This window comes from Lepisosteus platostomus, chromosome 14 (genome assembly GCF_059453375.1).
Source record: "Lepisosteus platostomus isolate fLepPlt1 chromosome 14, fLepPlt1.hap1, whole genome shotgun sequence".
Classification (NCBI taxonomy): domain Eukaryota; kingdom Metazoa; phylum Chordata; class Actinopteri; order Semionotiformes; family Lepisosteidae; genus Lepisosteus; species Lepisosteus platostomus.
The window spans coordinates 34,852,636-34,879,500 of record NC_142624.1 but is presented as its reverse complement, the minus strand read 5'-3'; the positions used below and the strand labels follow the sequence as shown (position 1 = coordinate 34,879,500).

General features: G+C 55.2%; 1 protein-coding gene across 4 annotated transcripts in view; it reads right to left on the bottom strand.

Moving 5' to 3' along the window:
• Window positions 1–711: 711 nt before the first annotated feature.
• Window positions 712–26,865, bottom strand: part of LOC148649326 (protein boule-like) — a 31,451-nt gene continuing 5,297 nt past the window's right edge. The window contains exons 4-11 of one of the 4 annotated variants that reach the window (XM_088605858.1): window positions 12,766–12,857; window positions 10,396–10,450; window positions 9,748–9,823; window positions 8,278–8,468; window positions 7,959–8,045; window positions 5,898–5,951; window positions 4,694–4,834; window positions 712–4,031 (exon numbers count right to left, since the gene is read on the bottom strand). In XM_088605858.1, coding sequence (XP_088461984.1) covers window positions 3,870–4,031; window positions 4,694–4,834; window positions 5,898–5,951; window positions 7,959–8,045; window positions 8,278–8,468; window positions 9,748–9,823; window positions 10,396–10,450; window positions 12,766–12,857 — 858 coding nt within the window. In that variant the 3' untranslated portion in view covers window positions 712–3,869. Of the gene's footprint in view, window positions 4,032–4,693; window positions 4,835–5,897; window positions 5,952–7,958; window positions 8,046–8,277; window positions 8,472–9,747; window positions 9,824–10,395; window positions 10,451–12,765; window positions 12,858–26,865 lie in introns of all 4 variants that reach the window. The other 3 variants (XM_088605857.1, XM_088605859.1, XM_088605856.1) reach the window with 3 other exon arrangements.

Below are 26,865 nucleotides of genomic sequence, written 5' to 3'. Positions count from 1 at the left end.
AACGGGGGGGAGAAGACGCACAGAACGATGGGGAAAGAGACCATCAGCTGCAAAGGTCAGGGGGACGCAAGTGTCCCAAACACTGCGGCCCTGTTCGGAGCAGGCAGGCTGTGGAAGGCCGGGGAGGCCGATGGTAAAACCAGTGCTGCGAGCTGCCAGGGGACCCTGCGGCCGCCAGCTGCAGAAACACAGGGGAACACGGCACAGCAGCAGGGAGAGCGACAGGGGTTTGGGAGAGACACTCCCGACAGACGGCCGGCCGGGAAAACAACTGGGGACAGACGGACAGGAGCGCCAGGAGGCTGGCTGGTGATTGGCTGGTGGCATTCCCAGTCCCAGCCCCCCCGGGGGCCCACATGGGGCACGGGTGCATGAGGGAGGCCCCCCTCACTTCCTGTCTGCTCCAGCTTTGCAGCCCATGAAAGAGCCCAGACACGTCCACAGCAGTGCTCACCCCCGTCGGCACGCTCCTTCCAGAGTCACAGGAGCCTGCAAACTAGACACAGTGCACGAGAATGTATTTTACTTGCACATTGTAACACAAGTAAAACACCAGTAATCACAAATGAAACCCTGGAAAAAAAGAGTTGGATAACTGTATATTTGCATATATACAAGTGATTTCAGGCACTTGGGCCACAAAACGGGTTATTTTGGAAAGGATGTGATGACTCTATAGACACTGTATACTAACCACACAAAAAACACTGGTTTCGATAAATTTAACTTTATTTTTCAGTGTACAAAACGTTTGTGCTCAACAATACAGAAAATACCCTAACACTGTATTCTTCCACTTATAAACTTCCTACTCTCTAGAACAAAGAGATAACGGCTACATCTAGCCTTGAACAACTACAAATGTCAAAAGCTATTTATTCGAACTATGTATTTTTAAATACGTACATATCACAAAGCCACTTCAATGAAAAGAGCTAGTTTTCTGTTAAAATAAAAAAAATGTACAGAGACAGGTGTGCCAATGAAATTAACTCACTTTACAAAATACCCTGATTTGTTTAAACGGTGACCTGAATCGTTCAGTTTCCAGGATTTTATTCCTTGTCCATGATCAGACTTTCACATGCATCGATCAGCCTGATTTTCTTTCAGATTTTTTATTGGAAGGGAGGGCTGTGAGAAACGACAACATGAACAATGAACAAGAAAAAAGGAAACTGCAATTTTGTTTAATGTCTGAGAATTTGGGAAAAAATGCTCTTTCCACACAAGGATAGTGTATGAAATGTGCTGCCCATGACCACATGGTGAAGATATTCTTCTTCAAGGACAGTTCCCTGTTCAATATCCCAGCATACCTTCTAATTGCTTCAAAACGTCTTACATGAATCAATACTGAATAAAATAATAGTTTATCTGCAATGTATGTACAAAACACAGATCACGAATTTCACCAGTTCAGTTATGGGCCAGGAGCGCTGCACAGCTGACACTCATCAACAAGTGCACACTTATTAAACACCTACAAAAGACACGCGCTCCTCCGAAGGGCTGATTCACCCTGGTGTTGGAGCACAGGGTATTGTTTAGTGGTTAAGAGAGAAATTAATAAAAATCTGTTCATTCCATTTATAAAAAACATCTTCCCCCACACATTCCTCGTTAAGATTAACTCAAAAGTAATGCAGGTCAAGTTCTGGTACTTTGTAAAAAAACGATCTATTTTTTCAGGTGTGGTGACCGTCCCTGTGTTGAGACAGAAGCACTTGTGGACAGTCTTCCCCAAGCACACACACAGACATGCTTTCAGCCTCTTGACTCTGCTCCCAGAAGCCCCACACAGAGCGGTTTCACTCTGTCCTGGCTCTGTCCCCTCTGAGCAGGTCTCGAAAAGGAGAGAGGGTGTTTCTCTCTCGAAAAACCATGTGCCAGGCTATCATAACAGGATTCAACACTTTAGCAGAGTTCAGATGACCATTCTTGTACCTCACTGCACTAAAGGGGCACTATTTTTTTTAATTTTCTGACTTTTTGTGTCGTTTTTCTTTTTCAAAGTGTTTATCATCAGGTGAGTGTGTGTGTTAAAGCACCATGATTCTGGGGACACTTTTTAAGTCGGGTTTAGAAATTGCACCTCAACTGAAGCATATTAAGATATGCAATCGAACACCCAAACCTCAATTAACGGGATCAGCATCGCTTGCAGACTGCACAGGGCATGGGAACCGAAAACCAGCTGGGCCTTGCTTTGCCATTGGCAGAGGTAGACAGTGTTTTAAACAGGGAAACATAATTGGCTGAAGTCAAATTAAAAGCATGTCCATGTGACAGAAACTTAACACTGACAACGCAGGATACTCTACGGTATACACAGCATTGAAAAAATCTAAGATCCTTGATATAAAGAAGCTGTAAAGTTTCAAAGAGCAACTGCTTATTCTGTAACCATGCATGGCCCTGGCCACTTCGCTGTTCATCTGTTCTCTTCTGTGGACTCTACACTGTCACGATGCCAACTCTGCCACGGCCTGGCCTGGGACCGGTCATACAGCCCAGACTGACCTCTGCGCCCGAGCCAAGAAGCACGCTTCCTCGCTCCCAAACGCAAGCCAACTTCTTTCGGAAGGACTGGTTTCCTGCACGTCTTGTATGAGGTCCAGACTGTAAGCCCCGAGCTCCGCTCCACATTATAAGCTGTAGCTCCAGAACACACAAGCCCACACACACAAAAACCACAAGACTTCTGCTCTCAAGATACCTGCCACGTCAAGTCTGGATATTAAGCATGTACGCAACCGCAGCCTTCCACTGCTTATTATCTCCCAGCCTGCAACATGGAGCAAGAGCGTGATGCACACAGGACCTCCTGACTGGCTCAGCCAGCACAGGAGCCCTGTGATCACGGGTTCGAGCCGGGGTCCGGTCACTGACTGAGCGATGCCTAGGGCAGGGTAGGATGAGTCAGCCAGGGTCCTCTGACCCCCACAGGCCCCCGAGGGTGGTCGGGTCGGAGGAGTCTGCCCAAACCGGGAGGGTGACACCAAAAATAGAAAAACCTGACCGTTCTATATTTAAGCCAAAAGTCAAAGGGGATTGCAGAGAGGCGCGACCAGTGCAGAATGTGCACCGTGGCCCTGCTGTTGCAGGTTCGAGCCTGGTTCCTGTCTTTCACAGGTGTGCAGCGCCACCTGGGAGGGGGTGGTATTGTTGGAGTCCCTTTCCTCTACTATAGTGCGTCATCCCAAGTCTCATAGGGGCCCACTAGGGAGTGCTGTTCTGTATGTTCTCCCGCGGGGTGAAGCCAAGTACACTTGACAGACAGGGCGACACAGTCGGTGAACTGTGGGCACGAGTGCAGCACTGGCCCGCGGGCACAGCCGAATCCTCCCGAGACACACGGCGTAGCGGGGAAGCCTCCCACGCGCCGGAATACCAGAGAGAGGTCAGTCCGGTTCTAACTTCACACGAACTCAAATTCTCATCGCGCAAATCACCACCCAGGGAACTTACAGGTCTTGCAAAACGTGAGGGGAAAAGTTGTAGTTGTTAACTCCAGTGGCTGTAAAAAAAAGTTCCTACGGATACATCAGATTTAAAAAAAACAAACAAACCTTCACTTCTGTCAAAACAGTACTACAAATCTACAGGTGTGGGGAGACTGCGAGTCCGCCTGCTGCCGTCCCCGAGTGGACACTGGGCTGGCCGCAGCTCGGGATCACCGTCCGGGGCGCCGCAACGCGGGTCGCGTTCCCACAGTGCCTACAGCACGCGGCGCGGGGCCACCCTCTCCGCTTCCAGATCGGCTGTCCGGCGCTCCGAGACGGAGAGAGAACCGAGGGGCTCCGGCTCAACGGGATCGGGGGTGGGGGGGGACTCCAGCGCCCCTGACCCCCCCCACCGCCCCCCGCCTACTCGGACAGGCCCGCGCTGGGCAAGGGGGGCGCCCTCGGGGCGTCGGCGCGGCGCTCCTGGTGCCAAGGCTTAAAGGGGGGGCTGCGGGCGTGCCGTGGCCTGGGAGCGACGGAGGAGGGGTGGCACTGCCGCCTTCTTCCCGGGTGCGGCCTCTGTCCCTGGGAGGGGGAGGGGGCAGCAAAGGGAGACGCACTTAGGGAACACAAGCCAGAGAAGGACAGGGGCGACCCTCCCCACTGCACACCGGGGGGGCAGCGAGCAGAGAGCCAGACCTCCGGCCCTCTACAGAGCGCCGAGGAGATGGGAGAAATCCGCGGCCTCCTGAACTCCCCTGTTTTGGGCTTTACAAGGTCCCACTTAATCTGCACAAGAGCAGTTTTTGTAACCCCCCGTTATATACTTTATTAGTGACCACTATTCACCCCTTAACGTTTCCCGATACCTCTTTATATCTCTCATAGATTACACACAAGTGATTTATATTTCATGTTTTTTTAAGGAAGGGACACCACTGCCCCCTGGTGGCAGGCCTGTGACAAGCAGGGAGCTCGGACAGAGATCGGGCTCTCCGCTGGGCCAGGGTCCCACAGCAGGACTCGAGGTGTCCGTCCCCCGGGACCTGCAAACAGGGGGAGGCTGCATGCAATGAGAGCAGGTCAACAAGGGAGCAGCCCTGTGCTACACAGGTGTTCAGCACTTGCATCTTCCGTGTTCCTGGCCTGCAGCCGCAAAGCACGCTGTCTAAATTGGGTCTGCGTACACCGCATGCGCTGTGTGAGGGGTGCAGGGCCAGCGTACGGGCTGGCAGCGGGCGACGCACCTGAGGAGCCTGAGGGACTGCGGCCTCCTGTATGGACAGAGCCGGGTGGGCGTAGCCTCCTTCAGGGGGCGCCAGGTCCACAGGGCAGTACCGCACCCCAGAGGAGGGCACATAAACCAACTGGCCAGCTGGCGCTGTGGACTGAGAGACCCTTACTTTACCACACAGGGCGCGCACACACACAAGACAAAACATGCGTGAGCCCCCGCAGGGCAGACAGCTCTGCCACACCAGCATTCGACAACTACGACGACGACGTAGCCTACTCCCAGAGCGGCCCTCTCGCGCGGACCCGAGTGGTTTCGCTTATTAAGAGAGAAAATGTTTTTTTCTCTCTCCTGAATCATACAAAGCGTTTTCTTCAGAAACAAACACGGCTGTGTGGGGACTGCATGGAGACTCGAAGGGCTATTACTGCACAATAACCAGCCAGGGCTGGGGGGTGAGGTTTTTCCTGTCCTGTTTGCCCCCCAGTTCCGGGTCCGCAACACACCCACACGTCACTCCGAATCCTTCTGGGATTCTGCACACTTGTACTGGGGCCCCTGGCAGTCTTTCCTGTTCCAGGTGAAACGGGCTCAGTTCCTGCCGTCTGCCAGTGTAGGGCGTTATTCTCTTCATCCCCAGAAGGTACGCAGCTGCTCTTTTCCAGAACAGCCATGTCATTTGAGTAACGTGGTGAGCAGAACTGCCTACAGAATTCTGAACGGGGCCTCACTGGCACACCAGGCGATTTTAACAACACCTCTCTTGGATGTGAGGTCAACACCTCTGACAATGACATATCCGAGCACCGACTGTCATTTTAAGTCTCCCCAAGATTTCGTCCCACAGAGGAGTCCAGTGACGTGTTGTTAAATCGCCCCCTCCACACCGTGAGTGCCCTGCGGTGGGCTGGCGTGCAGTCGTGTCAGCCCGGTCAGGCCCCCCCTCGCCGCGCCCCTCCGAGGTCATAGCCATTACCGACAACAAATGGACGGACAAAGAATTTAAAGGGGCTTTTTTAATATCTTGAAAAACAGCCGACGGGAAAACAAAGAAAACGTCAAAACACCGACTGGTCTTGCAAGCCAGCCACCCCGCCGACGGCCTCCCCCGTGCCCACGCCTCGGAGCGCCTCCTTCGAGCAGGGGAGCAGGAGCACCCGAGTCGAGCTCAGCGCAGGGGCAGATCCGACAGAGCACACGCAAAGAGTCTCACCCACCTGGGCCTGAGGGGGGCTCCACGGCCAGTGTCCCGGGACGCACTGCGCTGGAGCCTGGGGAGGAAACAGACAACCGCTGCTGCGTAAGGCTTGCGAGAAAAGCGTGAGGTGCCCTACCGCTTCACAAACACACGACGGTGCTCATGGGCACCCCCGCCAAACGGCATTGCAACGGAGCATTAAAACACACCGAGCTGAAAAAAGAGAAGAAAAGAAACACGACGTTTCAGCCGTGGAGCCTTCCCCAAACCTGAAGTTTTGGCGTTTTGTTTCTTTTCTTGCCCTCTCTCTCCAGCGAGGAATAAACCTGCACTTGCTCCTTCGCAGCCTACGCAACTCACGAACGTACACGATCGGCAGGTGGTTGGGGTCGAGCGACCCCAGATGAGAGAGAGGGGAGGGGGGGGTTGGCTTTCTCTGTCAGAAACAGCTCTGCTGTCGGCACCTGCCAACGACCTGCTGCTCAACAGCAACGCCGTTTCTAACCGATCGCTCTCGTCGTCGGAAGGCTGTCCCGCGCTCGGCGTCAGCAGCTCGATGGGAGGGCAGCGATCACCCCTGCGGCCGGGAGGGGGGGGAAGGGGGGGGCGCGTGTGCAGGAAATCCGACTCGCGCCGGGTCCCTCGGGAAGGCGCCCGTGGAATCCCGTGCGTCAGCAGGCTCCTGTGTCACTCCGACAGGCCTGCCCAGAGCTGCCGTTCTTTCCCTGGGAGCGACCCGCGGAGCCAAGGAGCCGTCGGCCTGGAGGGTACAGCCGGGGGGGGGGTCGCCCCCGGGGTGAAAGAGGGCCCCCCCGGCTCTCTCCCTGCCCTGCCCTGGGCTGAGCTCCTGGAGGATTCTGGACTCTGGGGTCAGGTCCCCTCACGTTCTCCTCCGGCCAGCCTCACCACCCCTCTGCACACAGCGAGATTGAAGAGGGGATCCCCGCTGGCGGGCTTTAGCACAGGGGGATGAAGAGGGGGTCCCCAACAGTGCACTTCAGCAGAGGAGAAATGAAGAGGGGGTCCCCACCAGTGCACTTCAGCAGTGGAGAAATGAAGAGGGGGTCCCCACCAGTGCACTTCACCAGAGGGGGAATGAAGAGGGGTCCCCACCAGTGCACTTCAGCAGAGGGGGATGAAGAGGGGTCCCCACCAGTGCACTTCAGCAGAGGAGAAATGAAGAGGGGTCCCCACCAGTGCACTTCACCAGAGGGGGATGAAGAGGGGTCCCCACCAGTGCACTTCAGCAGAGGAGAAATGAAGAGGGGTCCCCACCAGTGCACTTCAGCAGTGGAGAAATGAAGAGGGGGTCCCCACCAGTGCACTTCAGCAGTGGAGAAATGAAGAGGGGGTCCCCACCAGTGCACTTCAGCAGAGGAGAAATGAAGAGGGGTCCCCACCAGTGCACTTCACCAGAGGGGGATGAAGAGGGGTCCCCACCAGTGCACTTCAGCAGAGGAGAAATGAAGAGGGGTCCCCACCAGTGCACTTCAGCAGAGGGGGAATGAAGAGGGGTCCCCACCAGTGCACTTCAGCAGAGGGGGATGAAGAGGGGTCCCCACCAGTGCACTTCAGCAGAGGAGAAATGAAGAGGGGGTCCCCAACAGTGCACTTCAGCAGAGGGGGAATGAAGAGGGGTCCCCACCAGTGCACTTCAGCAGTGGAGAAATGAAGAGGGGGTCCCCAACAGTGCACTTCAGCAGTGGAGAAATGAAGAGGGGGTCCCCAACAGTGCACTTCAGCAGTGGAGAAATGAAGAGGGGGTCCCCACCAGTGCACTTCAGCAGCGGAGAAATGAAGAGGGGGTCCCCACCAGTGCACTTCAGCAGCGGAGAAATGAAGAGGGGGTCCCCACTAGTGCACTTCAGCAGCGGAGAAATGAAGAGGGGGTCCCCACCAGTGCACTTCAGCAGAGGGTGAGCAGCGAGGAGGGACTGGAAGAGTGAGGGATCGGAGCAGGTCTGGGAACGTCACGAGAGAAAGAGACCTGTCCGCAATGAGCAACAGGGAGCCAGTGACAGGAGACAGATCCTGGAGCGGGCGAGACAGACGGGGGAGAGTCCGTTTCAGGCGGACTGACCTGATAGTGCTGACAGGGAGCCTGCGGCAGAACCGCCTGGGCCTGGTGGGTCACCATCACTGGAGAGGCGGACAGGGACTGCGGCTGCTGCGCAGACAGACGGGCACAGGGTGAGCCGGGCGCACTTCACACACACGGGCCCGCAGCCGGGGCAGGCAGACAGGACAGGCGCATGCGCATACGCAGGGGAACGCACAAACAGGGAGAGGCGTCTGCACACACATATAGGCGGATGCGCATGGAGCATCACGGACACAGAACAACCAGGAAAGACAAAATGGCGGAGGGGAAACGGCCATGCCTTGACACACACACGTACCCAGATAGGCAGCGGCTGCGCTGGACTCACAGGCCAAGGGGGCTGCACAGCGCCCACCTCGGGCACATGGAAGTAGGCCACCCCGTTGTGGAAGGTGTAGGGGTACCCGGTGGAGGTGGTCAGGTGCACGGAGTCCAGGGGGTGACACAAGGGGTCCTCAGGGATGACGCCAGGTGCCAGCAACCCGCAGTCTGCTGCGCACACGCAGAAACAAGGCGCAGTCAGAAGGAGGGGCCTCTGCGCCTTGAAACGCCGCGGCAACGAAGGCGTTTCTGAATTTCAACACTAAGAATTATGTTAGAAACAGAGCAGGACAGGACCGCATGAACAGGGTTAAGGGACAAAGGGAGGGGGCTGGAGGCAGCAGGAGACAGACGTTTAAGATAAACAAAAAACACCAGGAAAGTTTCAATGGAAAACAGAGATTCAGTGCGAGAGGATGATTCAGTGTGTGTGTGTGCGAGAGGGTGATTCAGTGTGTGTGTGTGCGAGAGGGTGATTCAGTGTGTGTGCGTGCGAGAGGGTGATTCAGTGTGTGTTCGTGCGAGAGGGTGATTCAGTGTGTGTGTGAGGGTGATTCAGTGTGTGTGTGCGAGGGTGATTCAGTGTGTGTGCGTGCGAGAGGGTGATTCAGTGTGTGTGCGTGCGAGAGGGTGATTCAGTGTGTGTGCGTACGAGAGGGTGATTCAATGTGTGTGTGCGAGGGTGATTCAGTGTGTGTGAGGGTGATTCAGTGCGTGCGCGTACGAGAGGGTGATTCAATGTGTGTGTGCGAGAGTGATTCAGTGTGTGTGCGAGTGATTCAGTGCGTGCGTGCGAGAGGGTGATTCAGTGTGTGACAGGGTGATTCAGTGCGTGTGTGTGCGAGAGGGTGATTCAGTGTGTGCGAGGGTGATTCAGTGTGTGTGCGAGGGTGATTCAGTGCGTGCGCGTGCGAGAGGGTGATTCAGTGTGTGACAGGGTGATTCAGTGCGTGTGTGTGCGAGGGTGATTCAGTGCGTGCGTGCGAGAGGGTGATTCAGTGCGTGTGTGTGCGAGAGGGTGATTCAGTGCATCAGTGCGAGAGGGACAGTCAGTGCGTCTGTGCGAGAGGGACAGGCAGTGCGTCTGTGCGAGAGGGACAGACAGTGCGTCTGTGCGAGAGGGACAGACAATGCGTCTGTCCGAGAGGGACAGTCAGTGCGTGTGTGCGAGAGGGACAGACAGTGCGTCTGTGCGAGAGGGACAGACAATGCGTCTGTGCGAGAGGGACAGACAGTCCGTCTGTGCGAGAGGGACAGACAGTGCGTCTGTGCGAGAGGGACAGACAGTGCGTCTGTGCGAGAGGGACAGACAGTCCAGTCCGTCTGTGCGAGAGGGACAGACAGTCAGTCTGTGCGAGAGGGACAGACAGTCCGTCTGTGCGAGAGAGACAGGCAGTGCGTCTGTGCGAGAGAGACAGGCAGTGCGTCTGTGCGAGGAGGTACGTACAGTGAGGGACCACATGTTGCCGGCGGATGGCCTGGCCAATAATCAGCCTCTTGTCCCCGAAGTTGAGTTTATCACACTGGAGGAGGACAGAGACGAGAGCTCTGTGTCAGCAAACCTCTTTTCCTCCCACCCCTCGAGTGCTCTGCTCCAAAGCAGTTTTCTGAAAGTCAACTGTACTGGTCTGTACGAGTACAAATCTGCTGAACAAGTAATAAATAAACATATAAAGCTGAACAAGACCCCCTACCATTCCTCTCCCTGCCACATCAAATCAGTTTTCCTTTAGCGTTTAAGTACTTTGAAACAGGACAATTTGGCGAGTGGTGAACTCAGACCTTTAACGAAAACGGACAGCTAAAACTGAAAAGTTTCTGACCCCGTCTTGCCCCGATATTCAGATCCCAAACAGAGTACCTGATCTGATCCAACCCTGCCCAGCAGATCCCAAACAGAGTACCTGATCCGATCCCACCCTGCTGTAAGGATCCCATATGGATTGCCGATCCCACGCAGGTTACCTGACCTGATCCCATTCCGCTGTAAAGATCCCACACAGATTACCTGACCCAGTGCAGGACTCTGCTGCAGTGCTTTGCAGGATTAAGAAACTGGGCAGAACCGGGAAAGGGGGGTTGGGGTGAGGCTTACATCGCGCAGTATCTTCAGAGCGTCCTCCTGCGTCTCGAACGTCACGAAGCCGTACCTGGGCCGGAGGAACCATGAACACAGGTCCGTTAGTGCTGAGCTGTACAGAGATCACACTTTCACAGCAAACCGCACCAACATTGGCAGAGCTATTTCTCACCCCAGTGTGCTACTACACCGCCTTTACATCCAACCTGTTGCCTTGTATACTTGCATATCTTTGCTAATTAGTTTTAATTATGATTAAAACAGACAAATCAAAACAAATACCCCCCCCCCCCCAATTTCTTATTTAATAAAACACAACACTTCAAGTGGCATAGTAAAAAGGCCTCTTGTATGAAAGACCTAGTGTGTGTCCCTACTGAGGTGGAAGAGTTCTGAAATTTTTTTAGTGACACATGACATTTCTGTCCAGTTTAGAGGGAGGGGTCTACTGTGTGAGTGCAGACCTACAGTACTGCTTCAGCCACAGCCACTGCCATGGCAACAGAGAAACATCCCCAGACTGCATGACCCACCCCCTGTCACAGAACACAGGTTTAATAGATACCTACTTCCCAAACCACTCTCAAATCAGCAGGAGGGTAATGGAAAGACTATAAGGCTATAAAGGATAAGTCAACATCTAGCTAGTGTCACCTGCAGTTCAGGGACCTTCAAGGCCAGAAAAGAACCTAGTTTGCCAAGTGGTTTACTGGTTTACTGAGGGAATCTGCTTGTTTACCTTAGGTAATTAAGCTCTTGTTAAATCATCAAAGAGTCATCCACAGTCCAGGACAAACAAAAAAAACAATAAATTATTGGCTACATCTAAAAAACACCAACCAAAACTCAACACTACACAAACAAGGCCCTGCTGATCCAAGAGCTGAGCCCAACAAAGAGCCCTCTGAGCCAGCTGGTCCTGAAGGTCACTGACCTGAGCCACACTGACACCAGCCAGCCTCAGGACAGTTTCACAACTCAGATTCAACCACATCACAGCACAGATCAAAATGCAATATCTCACACACTGGGACACAAAGACACACAAACACAACATAAACTGGAATGCTACAGGACCCTAAACAGACAATACACACTAGCCAAGTATTTGGCCAAGATAAGAAACAGCAAAAGAAACAGACCCTGACAAAGTACAGGCTCAGTGACCACAACCCGGCCACAGAAACTGGGCGACACAGGCAGATCTGGCTGCCCAGAGAGGACAGGCTGTGCTCCCACTGCCAGCGGGGAGAAATAGAGACAGAGGTGCACTTCCTACTGCACTGTGACAGATACTCTGGGATTAGAGAAACATTCTTCCCCAAATTTACAAATCGAATCCCAGAACTCCCACCCCCGCCAGAATCACAACAATACCCAATCCTACTGAGAGAGGGAGGAGGGAACTCGGCTGAACTGGCCGCCCAGTATGTGATCTCCTGTCACAGCCCAAGGAACAGTGAGCCTGTCTCTCAATAATGCTCCATGTTTGCATTTAACTGTATTTAGATGTGTCTGTAGTGCAAAATGTCTGTAGATTTTATGTTAATTGTATTTGTACTATTCAGTCGGCACGCCAGTAAAGCTTCTTGAATTGAACTGAACTGAGAAGGGCAAGGGAGAGAGGTGAAGAAGAGAAGAACATGCCGTTCTGTTGTTCTTGGGAAAACTGCGCTCTCCTGTATAGAGATGCCCCAAGTTGGAAACGGACTCTCCTGGTCAGTGGGTGAATTTTTGGAACGTGGAGTTAAGTCTCCCATTTACTCTGTAGCTCCCAGATTTACAGAGAGAGAGATTTAACCGTAGGTTGTATTCTGTTTGGTTTAGAAGGCAGCTGTATCCCTCCTGTTGGGCATTATAAAGGATCTCTGAATACTCGGTAGCGGTCAGGGGTTGTTCTGGTGGATCAGGACGCGGGCCCCTGGCACACCCTGGGTGTCTGGTTGCAAATACAGTAACTTGCATGTCGTGGCTGTGGTGTGTGCTGTTGAGTGTTACAGTCGATGTTCATAATGACGTGTTTATCTAGCTTGTGCCTTTCGCCAAAGCCGTGCCTGAGAACAGAGAACTCAAGTGCCTCTACACCAACCACTTGGGTATATTCTCAGCATATCTTTTACAAGCTGGGGGTTATGATGATTTAATTTGCTTATCGCCTAGACATTTACAGTCATTTCTATTTCTCTAAGCCCGGGGACACGAATCTCTCAGCTGCGGCTCTCCTGTTTTTACTGCTGCCTTTCGCAGACGCTCTAGTGCTGAAAGAGGGGTTTCTGGCGGAGAGTGGTCAGTGCGGTCACCACTGGCTCCTGCCCACTCCACAGGGGTCCAGTGGACACGCTCCAGCCGGGCCGGGGGGACGCAGCAGAGGCAGAGCTCACTGACCCCTTGGACACTCCCGCGCGGTCGCTGATGATCTTCACCTCCTTCACCACCCCGTGCTGGGAGAAGAAGCGCCGCAGGTCACTCTCGTTGATCTGAGGAGACACGGCACACTGCCTCACTGACGGCCTCTCTCTGCCTTATACTGCCTCACTGACGGCCTCTCTCACTCTGCCTCACCGACAGCCTCTCCCTCTGCCTTATACTGCCTGATGGTCTCACTCACACTGCCTCACTGACGGCCTCTCTCACCCTGCCTCACTGACAGCCTCTCTCACCCTGCCTGACAGCCACACTCACACTGCCTCACTGACGCCCTCTCTCACCCTGCCTGACAGCCACACTCACACTGCCTCACTGACGGCCTCTCTCACCCTGCCTGACAGCCACACTCACACTGCCTCACTGACAGCCTCTCTCACCCTGCCTGACAGCCACACTCACACTGCCTCACTGACGGCCTCTCTCACCCTGCCTGACAGCCACACTCACACTGCCTCACTGACGGCCTCTCTCACCCTGCCTCACTAACAGCCTCTCTCTGCCTTATACTGCCTCACTGACGGCCTCTCTCACTCTGCCTCACTGATGGCCTCTCTCACCCTGTCTCATACTGCCTCACTGACGCCCTCTCTCACCCTGTCTCACTGACGCCCTCTCTCACTCTGCCTTATACTGCCTCACTGACACCCTCTCTCTCTGCCTTATACTGCCTCACTGATGGCCTCTCTCACCCTGTCTCACTGATGGCCTCTCTCACCCTGTCTCATACTGCCTCACTGACGGCCTCTCTCACCCTGTCTCACTGACGCCCTCTCTCACTCTGCCTTATACTGCCTCACTGACACCCTCTCTCTCTGCCTTATACTGCCACACTGATGGCCTCTCTCACCCTGTCTCACTGATGGCCTCTCTCACCCTGTCTCATACTGCCTCACTGACGCCCTCTCTCACCCTGTCTCACTGACGCCCTCTCTCACTCTGCCTTATACTGCCTCACTGACACCCTCTCTCTCTGCCTTATACTGCCTCACTGATGGCCTCTCTCACCCTGTCTCACTGATGGCCTCTCTCACCCTGTCTCACTGATGGCCTCTCTCACCCTGTCTCATACTGCCTCACTGACGCCCTCTCTCACACTGCCTCACTGACGCCCTCTCTCACTCTGCCTTATACTGCCTCACTGACACCCTCTCTCTCTGCCTTATACTGCCTCACTGATGGCCTCTCTCACCCTGTCTCACTGATGGCCTCTCTCACCCTGTCTCACTGACGGCCTCTCTCACCCTGTCTCACTGACAGCCTCTCTCACCCTGTCTCACTGATGGCCTCTCTCACTCTGCCTTATACTGCCTCACTGACACCCTCTCTCTCTGCCTTATACTGCCTCACTGATGGCCTCTCTCACACTGCCTCACTGACGGCCTCTCTCACACTGCCTCACTGACGCCCTCTCTCACTCTGCCTTATACTGCCTCACTGACACCCTCTCTCTCTGCCTTATACTGCCTCACTGATGGCCTCTCTCACCCTGTCTCACTGATGGCCTCTCTCACCCTGTCTCATACTGCCTCACTGACGCCCTCTCTCACACTGCCTCACTGACGCCCTCTCTCACTCTGCCTTATACTGCCTCACTGACACCCTCTCTCTCTGCCTTATACTGCCTCACTGATGGCCTCTCTCACCCTGTCTCACTGATGGCCTCTCTCACCCTGTCTCATACTGCCTAACTGACGGCCTCTCTCACACTGCCTCACTGACGCCCTCTCTCACTCTGCCTTATACTGCCTCACTGACACCCTCTCTCTCTGCCTTATACTGCCTCACTGACACCCTCTCTCTCTGCCTTATACTGCCTCACTGACACCCTCTCTCTCTGCCTTATACTGCCTCACTGATGGCCTCTCTCACCCTGTCTCACTGATGGCCTCTCTCACCCTGTCTCACTGATGGCCTCTCTCACCCTGTCTCATACTGCCTCACTGACGCCCTCTCTCACACTGCCTCACTGACGGCCTCTCTCACTCTGCCTTATACTGCCTCACTGACACCCTCTCTCTCTGCCTTATACTGCCTCACTGATGGCCTCTCTCACCCTGTCTCACTGATGGCCTCTCTCACCCTGTCTCATACTGCCTAACTGACGGCCTCTCTCACCCTGTCTCACTGATGGCCTCTCTCACCCTGTCTCATACTGCCTCACTGACGGCCTCTCTCACCCTGTCTCACTGACGCCCTCTCTCACCCTGTCTCACTGATGGCCTCTCTCACCCTGTCTCACTGATGGCCTCTCTCACCCTGTCTCATACTGCCTCACTGACGCCCTCTCTCACACTGCCTCACTGACGGCCTCTCTCACTCTGCCTTATACTGCCTCACTGACACCCTCTCTCTCTGCCTTATACTGCCTCACTGACGGCCTCTCTCACTCTGCCTCACTGATGGCCTCTCTCACCCTGTCTCATACTGCCTCACTGACGCCCTCTCTCACCCTGTCTCACTGACGCCCTCTCTCACTCTGCCTTATACTGCCTCACTGACACCCTCTCTCTCTGCCTTATACTGCCTCACTGATGGCCTCTCTCACCCTGTCTCACTGATGGCCTCTCTCACCCTGTCTCATACTGCCTCACTGACGGCCTCTCTCACCCTGTCTCACTGACGCCCTCTCTCACTCTGCCTTATACTGCCTCACTGACACCCTCTCTCTCTGCCTTATACTGCCACACTGATGGCCTCTCTCACCCTGTCTCACTGATGGCCTCTCTCACCCTGTCTCACTGATGGCCTCTCTCACCCTGTCTCATACTGCCTCACTGACGCCCTCTCTCACACTGCCTCACTGACGCCCTCTCTCACTCTGCCTTATACTGCCTCACTGACACCCTCTCTCTCTGCCTTATACTGCCTCACTGATGGCCTCTCTCACCCTGTCTCACTGATGGCCTCTCTCACCCTGTCTCACTGACGGCCTCTCTCACCCTGTCTCACTGACAGCCTCTCTCACCCTGTCTCACTGATGGCCTCTCTCACTCTGCCTTATACTGCCTCACTGACACCCTCTCTCTCTGCCTTATACTGCCTCACTGATGGCCTCTCTCACACTGCCTCACTGACGGCCTCTCTCACACTGCCTCACTGACGCCCTCTCTCACTCTGCCTTATACTGCCTCACTGACACCCTCTCTCTCTGCCTTATACTGCCTCACTGATGGCCTCTCTCACCCTGTCTCACTGATGGCCTCTCTCACCCTGTCTCATACTGCCTCACTGACGCCCTCTCTCACACTGCCTCACTGACGGCCTCTCTCACTCTGCCTTATACTGCCTCACTGACACCCTCTCTCTCTGCCTTATACTGCCTCACTGATGGCCTCTCTCACCCTGTCTCACTGATGGCCTCTCTCACCCTGTCTCATACTGCCTAACTGACGGCCTCTCTCACCCTGTCTCACTGATGGCCTCTCTCACCCTGTCTCATACTGCCTAACTGACGGCCTCTCTCACCCTGTCTCACTGACGCCCTCTCTCACCCTGTCTCACTGATGGCCTCTCTCACCCTGTCTCACTGATGGCCTCTCTCACCCTGTCTCATACTGCCTCACTGACGCCCTCTCTCACACTGCCTCACTGACGGCCTCTCTCACTCTGCCTTATACTGCCTCACTGACACCCTCTCTCTCTGCCTTATACTGCCTCACTGATGGCCTCTCTCACCCTGTCTCACTGATGGCCTCTCTCACCCTGTCTCATACTGCCTAACTGACGGCCTCTCTCACCCTGCCTCACTGACACCCTCTCTCTCTGCCTTATACTGCCTCACTGACGGCCTCTCTCACACTGCCTCACTGATGGCCTCTCTCACCCTGTCTCACTGATGGCCTCTCTCACCCTCTCTCACACTGCCTCACTGACGGCCTCTCTCACACTGCCTCACTGACGCCCTCTCTCACTCTGCCTTATACTGCCTCACTGACACCCTCTCTCTCTGCCTTATACTGCCTCACTGATGGCCTCTCTCACCCTGTCTCACTGATGGCCTCTCTCACCCTGTCTCATACTGCCTCACTGACGCCCTCTCTCACACTGCCTCACTGACGCCCTCTCTCACTCTGCCTTATACTGCCTCACTGACACCCTCTCTCTCTGCCTTATACTGCCTCACTGATGGCCTCTCTCACCCTGTCTCACTGATGGCCTCTCTCACCCTGTCTCATACTGCCTCACTGACGGCCTCTCTCACCCTGTCTCACTGATGGCCTCTCTCACCCTGTCTCACTGATGGCCTCTCTCACCCTGTCTCATACTGCCTAACTGACGGCCTCTCTCACTCTGCCTCACTGATGGCCTCTCTCACACTGCCTCACTGACGGCCTCTCTCACACTGCCTCACTGACGCCCTCTCTCACTCTGCCTTATACTGCCTCACTGACACCCTCTCTCTCTGCCTTATACTGCCTCACTGATGGCCTCTCTCACCCTGTCTCACTGATGGCCTCTCTCACCCTGTCTCATACTGCCTCACTGACGGCCTCTCTCACACTGCCTCACTGACGCCCTCTCTCACTCTGCCTTATACTGCCTCACTGACACCCTCTCTCTCTGCCTTATACTGCCTCACTGATGGCCTCTCTCACCCTGTCTCACTGATGGCCTCTCTAACCCTGTCTCATACTGCCTCACTGACGCCCTCTCTCACACTGCCTCACTGACGCCCTCTCTCACTCTGCCTTATACTGCCTCACTGACACCCTCTCTCTCTGCCTTATACTGCCACACTGATGGCCTCTCTCACCCTGTCTCACTGATGGCCTCTCTCACCCTGTCTCATACTGCCTCACTGACGGCCTCTCTCACACTGCCTCACTGACGCCCTCTCTCACTCTGCCTTATACTGCCTCACTGACACCCTCTCTCTCTGCCTTATACTGCCTCACTGATGGCCTCTCTCACCCTGTCTCACTGATGGCCTCTCTCACCCTGTCTCATACTGCCTCACTGACGCCCTCTCTCACACTGCCTCACTGACGCCCTCTCTCTCTCTGCCTTATACTGCCTCACTGACACCCTCTCTCTCTGCCTTATACTGCCTCACTGATGGCCTCTCTCACCCTGTCTCACTGATGGCCTCTCTCACCCTGTCTCATACTGCCTCACTGACGCCCTCTCTCACACTGCCTCACTGACGCCCTCTCTCACTCTGCCTTATACTGCCTCACTGACACCCTCTCTCTCTGCCTTATACTGCCTCACTGATGGCCTCTCTCACCCTGTCTCACTGATGGCCTCTCTCACCCTGTCTCATACTGCCTCACTGACGGCCTCTCTCACACTGCCTCACTGATGGCCTCTCTCACCCTGTCTCACTGATGGCCTCTCTCACCCTGTCTCATACTGACCCTGTCTCACTGATGGCCTCTCTCACCCTGTCTCATACTGCCTCACTGACGGCCTCTCTCACACTGCCTCACTGACGCCCTCTCTCACTCTGCCTTATACTGCCTCACTGACACCCTCTCTCTCTGCCTTATACTGCCTCACTGATGGCCTCTCTCACCCTGTCTCACTGATGGCCTCTCTCACCCTGTCTCATACTGCCTCACTGACGGCCTCTCTCACACTGCCTCACTGACGCCCTCTCTCACTCTGCCTTATACTGCCTCACTGACACCCTCTCTCTCTGCCTTATACTGCCTCACTGATGGCCTCTCTCACCCTGTCTCACTGATGGCCTCTCTCACCCTGTCTCATACTGCCTAACTGACGGCCTCTCTCACCCTGTCTCATACTGCCTAACTGACGGCCTCTCTCACACTGCCTCACTGACGCCCTCTCTCACTCTGCCTTATACTGCCTCACTGACACCCTCTCTCTCTGCCTTATACTGCCTCACTGATGGCCTCTCTCACCCTGTCTCACTGATGGCCTCTCTCACCCTGTCTCATACTGCCTAACTGACGGCCTCTCTCACACTGCCTCACTGACGCCCTCTCTCACTCTGCCTTATACTGCCTCACTGACACCCTCTCTCTCTGCCTTATACTGCCTCACTGATGGCCTCTCTCACCCTGTCTCACTGATGGCCTCTCTCACCCTGTCTCATACTGCCTCACTGACACCCTCTCACTCTGCCTCACTGACGCCCTCTCTCACTCTGCCTTATACTGCCTCACTGACACCCTCTCACTCTGCCTTATACTGCCTCACTGACGGCCTCTCTCACACTGCCTCACTGACGCCCTCTCTCACTCTGCCTTATACTGCCTCACTGACGCCCTCTCTCACTCTGCCTTATACTGCCTCACTGACGGCCTCTCTCACCCTGTCTCACTGACGCCCTCTCTCACCCTGTCTCATACTGCCTAACTGACGGCCTCTCTCACCCTGTCTCACTGACGCCCTCTCTCACTCTGCCTTATACTGCCTCACTGACACCCTCTCTCTCTGCCTTATACTGCCTCACTGATGGCCTCTCTCACCCTGTCTCACTGATGGCCTCTCTCACACTGCCTCACTGACGGCCTCTCTCACACTGTCTCACTGACGCCCTCTCTCACTCTGCCTTATACTGCCTCACTGACACCCTCTCTCTCTGCCTTATACTGCCTCACTGATGGCCTCTCTCACCCTGTCTCACTGATGGCCTCTCTCACCCTGTCTCATACTGCCTAACTGACGGCCTCTCTCACACTGCCTCACTGACGCCCTCTCTCACTCTGCCTTATACTGCCTCACTGACACCCTCTCTCTCTGCCTTATACTGCCTCACTGATGGCCTCTCTCACCCTGTCTCACTGATGGCCTCTCTCACCCTGTCTCATACTGCCTCACTGACGCCCTCTCTCACACTGCCTCACTGACGCCCTCTCTCACTCTGCCTTATACTGCCTCACTGACACCCTCTCTCTCTGCCTTATACTGCCACACTGATGGCCTCTCTCACCCTGTCTCACTGATGGCCTCTCTCACCCTGTCTCATACTGCCTCACTGACGCCCTCTCTCACCCTGTCTCACTGACGCCCTCTCTCACTCTGCCTTATACTGCCTCACTGACACCCTCTCTCTCTGCCTTATACTGCCTCACTGATGGCCTCTCTCACCCTGTCTCACTGATGGCCTCTCTCACCCTGTCTCATACTGCCTCACTGACGGCCTCTCTCACCCTGTCTCACTGACGCCCTCTCTCACTCTGCCTTATACTGCCTCACTGATGGCCTCTCTCACCCTGTCTCACTGATGGCCTCTCTCACCCTGTCTCATACTGCCTCACTGACGGCCTCTCTCACACTGCCTCACTGACGCCCTCTCTCACTCTGCCTTATACTGCCTCACTGACACCCTCTCTCTCTGCCTTATACTGCCTCACTGATGGCCTCTCTCACCCTGTCTCACTGATGGCCTCTCTCACCCTGTCTCATACTGCCTAACTGACGGCCTCTCTCACACTGCCTCACTGACGGCCTCTCTCACTCTGCCTTATACTGCCTCACTGACACCCTCTCTCTCTGCCTTATACTGCCTCACTGATGGCCTCTCTCACCCTGTCTCACTGATGGCCTCTCTCACCCTGTCTCATACTGCCTAACTGACGGCCTCTCTCACACTGTCTCACTGACGCCCTCTCTCACTCTGCCTTATACTGCCTCACTGACACCCTCTCTCTCTGCCTTATACTGCCTCACTGATGGCCTCTCTCACCCTGTCTCACTGATGGCCTCTCTCACCCTGCCTCACTGATGGCCTCTCTCACCCTGTCTCATACTGCCTAACTGACGGCCTCTCTCACACTGCCTCACTGACGCCCTCTCTCACTCTGCCTTATACTGCCTCACTGACACCCTCTCTCTCTGCCTTATACTGCCTCACTGATGGCCTCTCTCACCCTGTCTCACTGATGGCCTCTCTCACCCTGTCTCATACTGCCTAACTGACGGCCTCTCTCACACTGCCTCACTGACGCCCTCTCTCACTCTGCCTTATACTGCCTCACTGACACCCTCTCTCTCTGCCTTATACTGCCTCACTGATGGCCTCTCTCACCCTGTCTCACTGATGGCCTCTCTCACCCTGTCTCATACTGCCTCACTGACACCCTCTCACTCTGCCTCACTGACGCCCTCTCTCACTCTGCCTTATACTGCCTCACTGACACCCTCTCACTCTGCCTTATACTGCCTCACTGACGGCCTCTCTCACACTGCCTCACTGACGCCCTCTCTCACTCTGCCTTATACTGCCTCACTGACGCCCTCTCTCACTCTGCCTTATACTGCCTCACTGACGGCCTCTCTCACCCTGTCTCACTGACGCCCTCTCTCACCCTGTCTCATACTGCCTAACTGACGGCCTCTCTCACCCTGTCTCACTGACGCCCTCTCTCACTCTGCCTTATACTGCCTCACTGACACCCTCTCTCTCTGCCTTATACTGCCTCACTGATGGCCTCTCTCACCCTGTCTCACTGATGGCCTCTCTCACACTGCCTCACTGACGGCCTCTCTCACACTGTCTCACTGACGCCCTCTCTCACTCTGCCTTATACTGCCTCACTGACACCCTCTCTCTCTGCCTTATACTGCCTCACTGATGGCCTCTCTCACCCTGTCTCACTGATGGCCTCTCTCACCCTGTCTCATACTGCCTAACTGACGGCCTCTCTCACACTGCCTCACTGACGCCCTCTCTCACTCTGCCTTATACTGCCTCACTGACACCCTCTCTCTCTGCCTTATACTGCCTCACTGATGGCCTCTCTCACCCTGTCTCACTGATGGCCTCTCTCACCCTGTCTCATACTGCCTAACTGACGGCCTCTCTCACACTGCCTCACTGACGCCCTCTCTCACTCTGCCTTATACTGCCTCACTGACACCCTCTCTCTCTGCCTTATACTGCCACACTGATGGCCTCTCTCACCCTGTCTCACTGATGGCCTCTCTCACCCTGTCTCATACTGCCTCACTGACGCCCTCTCTCACCCTGTCTCACTGACGCCCTCTCTCACTCTGCCTTATACTGCCTCACTGACACCCTCTCTCTCTGCCTTATACTGCCTCACTGATGGCCTCTCTCACCCTGTCTCACTGATGGCCTCTCTCACCCTGTCTCATACTGCCTCACTGACGGCCTCTCTCACCCTGTCTCACTGACGCCCTCTCTCACTCTGCCTTATACTGCCTCACTGATGGCCTCTCTCACCCTGTCTCACTGATGGCCTCTCTCACCCTGTCTCATACTGCCTCACTGACGGCCTCTCTCACACTGCCTCACTGACGGCCTCTCTCACTCTGCCTTATACTGCCTCACTGACACCCTCTCTCTCTGCCTTATACTGCCTCACTGATGGCCTCTCTCACCCTGTCTCACTGATGGCCTCTCTCACCCTGTCTCATACTGCCTCACTGACGCCCTCTCTCACACTGCCTCACTGACGCCCTCTCTCACTCTGCCTTATACTGCCTCACTGACACCCTCTCTCTCTGCCTTATACTGCCTCACTGATGGCCTCTCTCACCCTGTCTCACTGATGGCCTCTCTCACCCTGTCTCATACTGCCTCACTGACGGCCTCTCTCACACTGCCTCACTGACGCCCTCTCTCACTCTGCCTTATACTGCCTCACTGACACCCTCTCTCTCTGCCTTATACTGCCTCACTGATGGCCTCTCTCACCCTGTCTCACTGATGGCCTCTCTCACCCTGTCTCATACTGCCTCACTGACGGCCTCTCTCACCCTGTCTCACTGACGCCCTCTCTCACTCTGCCTTATACTGCCTCACTGACACCCTCTCTCTCTGCCTTATACTGCCTCACTGATGGCCTCTCTCACCCTGTCTCACTGATGGCCTCTCTCACCCTGTCTCATACTGCCTCACTGACGCCCTCTCACTCTGCCTCACTGACGCCCTCTCTCACTCTGCCTTATACTGCCTCACTGACACCCTCTCTCTCTGCCTTATACTGCCTCACTGATGGCCTCTCTCACTCTGCCTCACTGATGGCCTCTCTCACCCTGTCTCACTGATGGCCTCTCTCACCCTGTCTCATACTGCCTCACTGACGCCCTCTCTCACACTGCCTCACTGACGCCCTCTCTCACTCTGCCTTATACTGCCTCACTGACACCCTCTCTCTCTGCCTTATACTGCCTCACTGATGGCCTCTCTCACCCTGTCTCACTGATGGCCTCTCTCACCCTGTCTCATACTGCCTAACTGACGGCCTCTCTCACACTGCCTCACTGACGCCCTCTCTCACTCTGCCTTATACTGCCTCACTGACACCCTCTCTCTCTGCCTTATACTGCCTCACTGATGGCCTCTCTCACCCTGTCTCACTGATGGCCTCTCTCACCCTGTCTCATACTGCCTAACTGACGGCCTCTCTCACACTGCCTCACTGACGCCCTCTCTCACTCTGCCTTATACTGCCTCACTGACACCCTCTCTCTCTGCCTTATACTGCCTCACTGATGGCCTCTCTCACCCTGTCTCACTGATGGCCTCTCTCACCCTGTCTCATACTGCCTAACTGACGGCCTCTCTCACACTGCCTCACTGACGCCCTCTCTCACTCTGCCTTATACTGCCTCACTGACACCCTCTCTCTCTGCCTTATACTGCCTCACTGATGGCCTCTCTCACCCTGTCTCACTGATGGCCTCTCTCACCCTGTCTCATACTGCCTCACTGACGCCCTCTCTCACCCTGTCTCACTGACAGCCTCTCTCACCCTGCCTCACTGATGGCCTCTCTCACCCTGTCTCACTGATGGCCTCTCTCACCCTGTCTCATACTGCCTAACTGACGGCCTCTCTCACCCTGTCTCACTGACGCCCTCTCTCACTCTGCCTTATACTGCCTCACTGACACCCTCTCTCTCTGCCTTATACTGCCTCACTGATGGCCTCTCTCACCCTGTCTCACTGATGGCCTCTCTCACCCTGTCTCATACTGCCTCACTGACGGCCTCTCTCACCCTGTCTCACTGACGCCCTCTCTCACTCTGCCTTATACTGCCTCACTGACACCCTCTCTCTCTGCCTTATACTGCCTCACTGATGGCCTCTCTCACCCTGTCTCACTGATGGCCTCTCTCACCCTGTCTCATACTGCCTCACTGACGGCCTCTCTCACCCTGTCTCACTGACGCCCTCTCTCACTCTGCCTTATACTGCCTCACTGACACCCTCTCTCTCTGCCTTATACTGCCTCACTGATGGCCTCTCTCACCCTGTCTCACTGATGGCCTCTCTCACCCTGTCTCATACTGCCTCACTGACGGCCTCTCTCACCCTGTCTCACTGATGGCCTCTCTCACCCTGTCTCATACTGCCTAACTGACGGCCTCTCTCACCCTGTCTCACTGACGGCCTCTCTCACCCTGTCTCACTGATGGCCTCTCTCACCCTGTCTCATACTGCCTAACTGACGGCCTCTCTCACCCTGTCTCACTGACGGCCTCTCTCACTCTGTCTCACTGACGGCCTCTCTCACCCTGTCTCACTGACAGCCTCTCTCACCCTGTCTCACTGATGGCCTCTCTCACTCTGCCTTATACTGCCTCACTGACACCCTCTCTCTCTGCCTTATACTGCCTCACTGATGGCCTCTCTCACACTGCCTCACTGACGGCCTCTCTCACACTGCCTCACTGACGCCCTCTCTCACTCTGCCTTATACTGCCTCACTGACACCCTCTCTCTCTGCCTTATACTGCCTCACTGATGGCCTCTCTCACCCTGTCTCACTGATGGCCTCTCTCACCCTGTCTCATACTGCCTCACTGACGCCCTCTCTCACACTGCCTCACTGACGCCCTCTCTCACTCTGCCTTATACTGCCTCACTGACACCCTCTCTCTCTGCCTTATACTGCCTCACTGATGGCCTCTCTCACCCTGTCTCACTGATGGCCTCTCTCACCCTGTCTCATACTGCCTAACTGACGGCCTCTCTCACACTGCCTCACTGACGCCCTCTCTCACTCTGCCTTATACTGCCTCACTGACACCCTCTCTCTCTGCCTTATACTGCCTCACTGACACCCTCTCTCTCTGCCTTATACTGCCTCACTGACACCCTCTCTCTCTGCCTTATACTGCCTCACTGATGGCCTCTCTCACCCTGTCTCACTGATGGCCTCTCTCACCCTGTCTCACTGATGGCCTCTCTCACCCTGTCTCATACTGCCTCACTGACGCCCTCTCTCACTCTGCCTTATACTGCCTCACTGACACCCTCTCTCTCTGCCTTATACTGCCTCACTGATGGCCTCTCTCACCCTGTCTCACTGATGGCCTCTCTCACCCTGTCTCATACTGCCTCACTGACGCCCTCTCTCACCCTGTCTCACTGACGCCCTCTCTCACTCTGCCTTATACTGCCTCACTGACACCCTCTCTCTGCCTTATACTGCCTCACTGATGGCCTCTCTCACCCTGTCTCACTGATGGCCTCTCTCACCCTGTCTCACTGATGGCCTCTCTCACCCTGTCTCATACTGCCTAACTGACGGCCTCTCTCACACTGCCTCACTGACGGCCTCTCTCACTCTGCCTTATACTGCCTCACTGACACCCTCTCTCTCTGCCTTATACTGCCTCACTGATGGCCTCTCTCACCCTGTCTCACTGATGGCCTCTCTCACCCTGTCTCATACTGCCTAACTGACGGCCTCTCTCACCCTGTCTCACTGACAGCCTCTCTCACCCTGCCTCACTGATGGCCTCTCTCACCCTGTCTCACTGATGGCCTCTCTCACCCTGTCTCATACTGCCTCACTGACGCCCTCTCTCACACTGCCTCACTGACGGCCTCTCTCACTCTGCCTTATACTGCCTCACTGACACCCTCTCTCTCTGCCTTATACTGCCTCACTGATGGCCTCTCTCACCCTGTCTCACTGATGGCCTCTCTCACCCTGTCTCATACTGCCTCACTGACGGCCTCTCTCACACTGCCTCACTGACGGCCTCTCTCACTCTGCCTTATACTGCCTCACTGACACCCTCTCTCTCTGCCTTATACTGCCTCACTGATGGCCTCTCTCACCCTGTCTCACTGATGGCCTCTCTCACCCTGTCTCATACTGCCTAACTGACGGCCTCTCTCACACTGCCTCACTGACGCCCTCTCTCTCTCTGCCTTATACTGCCTCACTGACACCCTCTCTCTCTGCCTTATACTGCCTCACTGATGGCCTCTCTCACCCTGTCTCACTGATGGCCTCTCTCACCCTGTCTCATACTGCCTCACTGACGCCCTCTCTCACCCTGTCTCACTGACGCCCTCTCTCACTCTGCCTTATACTGCCTCACTGACACCCTCTCTCTCTGCCTTATACTGCCTCACTGATGGCCTCTCTCACCCTGTCTCACTGATGGCCTCTCTCACCCTGTCTCATACTGCCTCACTGACGGCCTCTCTCACCCTGTCTCACTGACGCCCTCTCTCTCTGCCTTATACTGCCTCACTGACGCCCTCTCTCACTCTGCCTTATACTGCCTCACTGACACCCTCTCTCTCTGCCTTATACTGCCTCACTGATGGCCTCTCTCACCCTGTCTCACTGATGGCCTCTCTCACCCTGTCTCATACTGCCTCACTGACGGCCTCTCTCACACTGCCTCACTGATGGCCTCTCTCACCCTGTCTCACTGATGGCCTCTCTCACCCTGTCTCATACTGCCTCACTGACGCCCTCTCTCACACTGCCTCACTGACGGCCTCTCTCACTCTGCCTCACTGACACCCTCTCTCTCTGCCTTATACTGCCTCACTGATGGCCTCTCTCACCCTGTCTCACTGATGGCCTCTCTCACCCTGTCTCATACTGCCTCACTGACGGCCTCTCTCACACTGCCTCACTGACGCCCTCTCTCACTCTGCCTTATACTGCCTCACTGACACCCTCTCTCTCTGCCTTATACTGCCTCACTGATGGCCTCTCTCACCCTGTCTCACTGATGGCCTCTCTCACCCTGTCTCATACTGCCTCACTGACGCCCTCTCTCACCCTGTCTCACTGACGCCCTCTCTCACTCTGCCTTATACTGCCTCACTGACACCCTCTCTCTCTGCCTTATACTGCCTCACTGA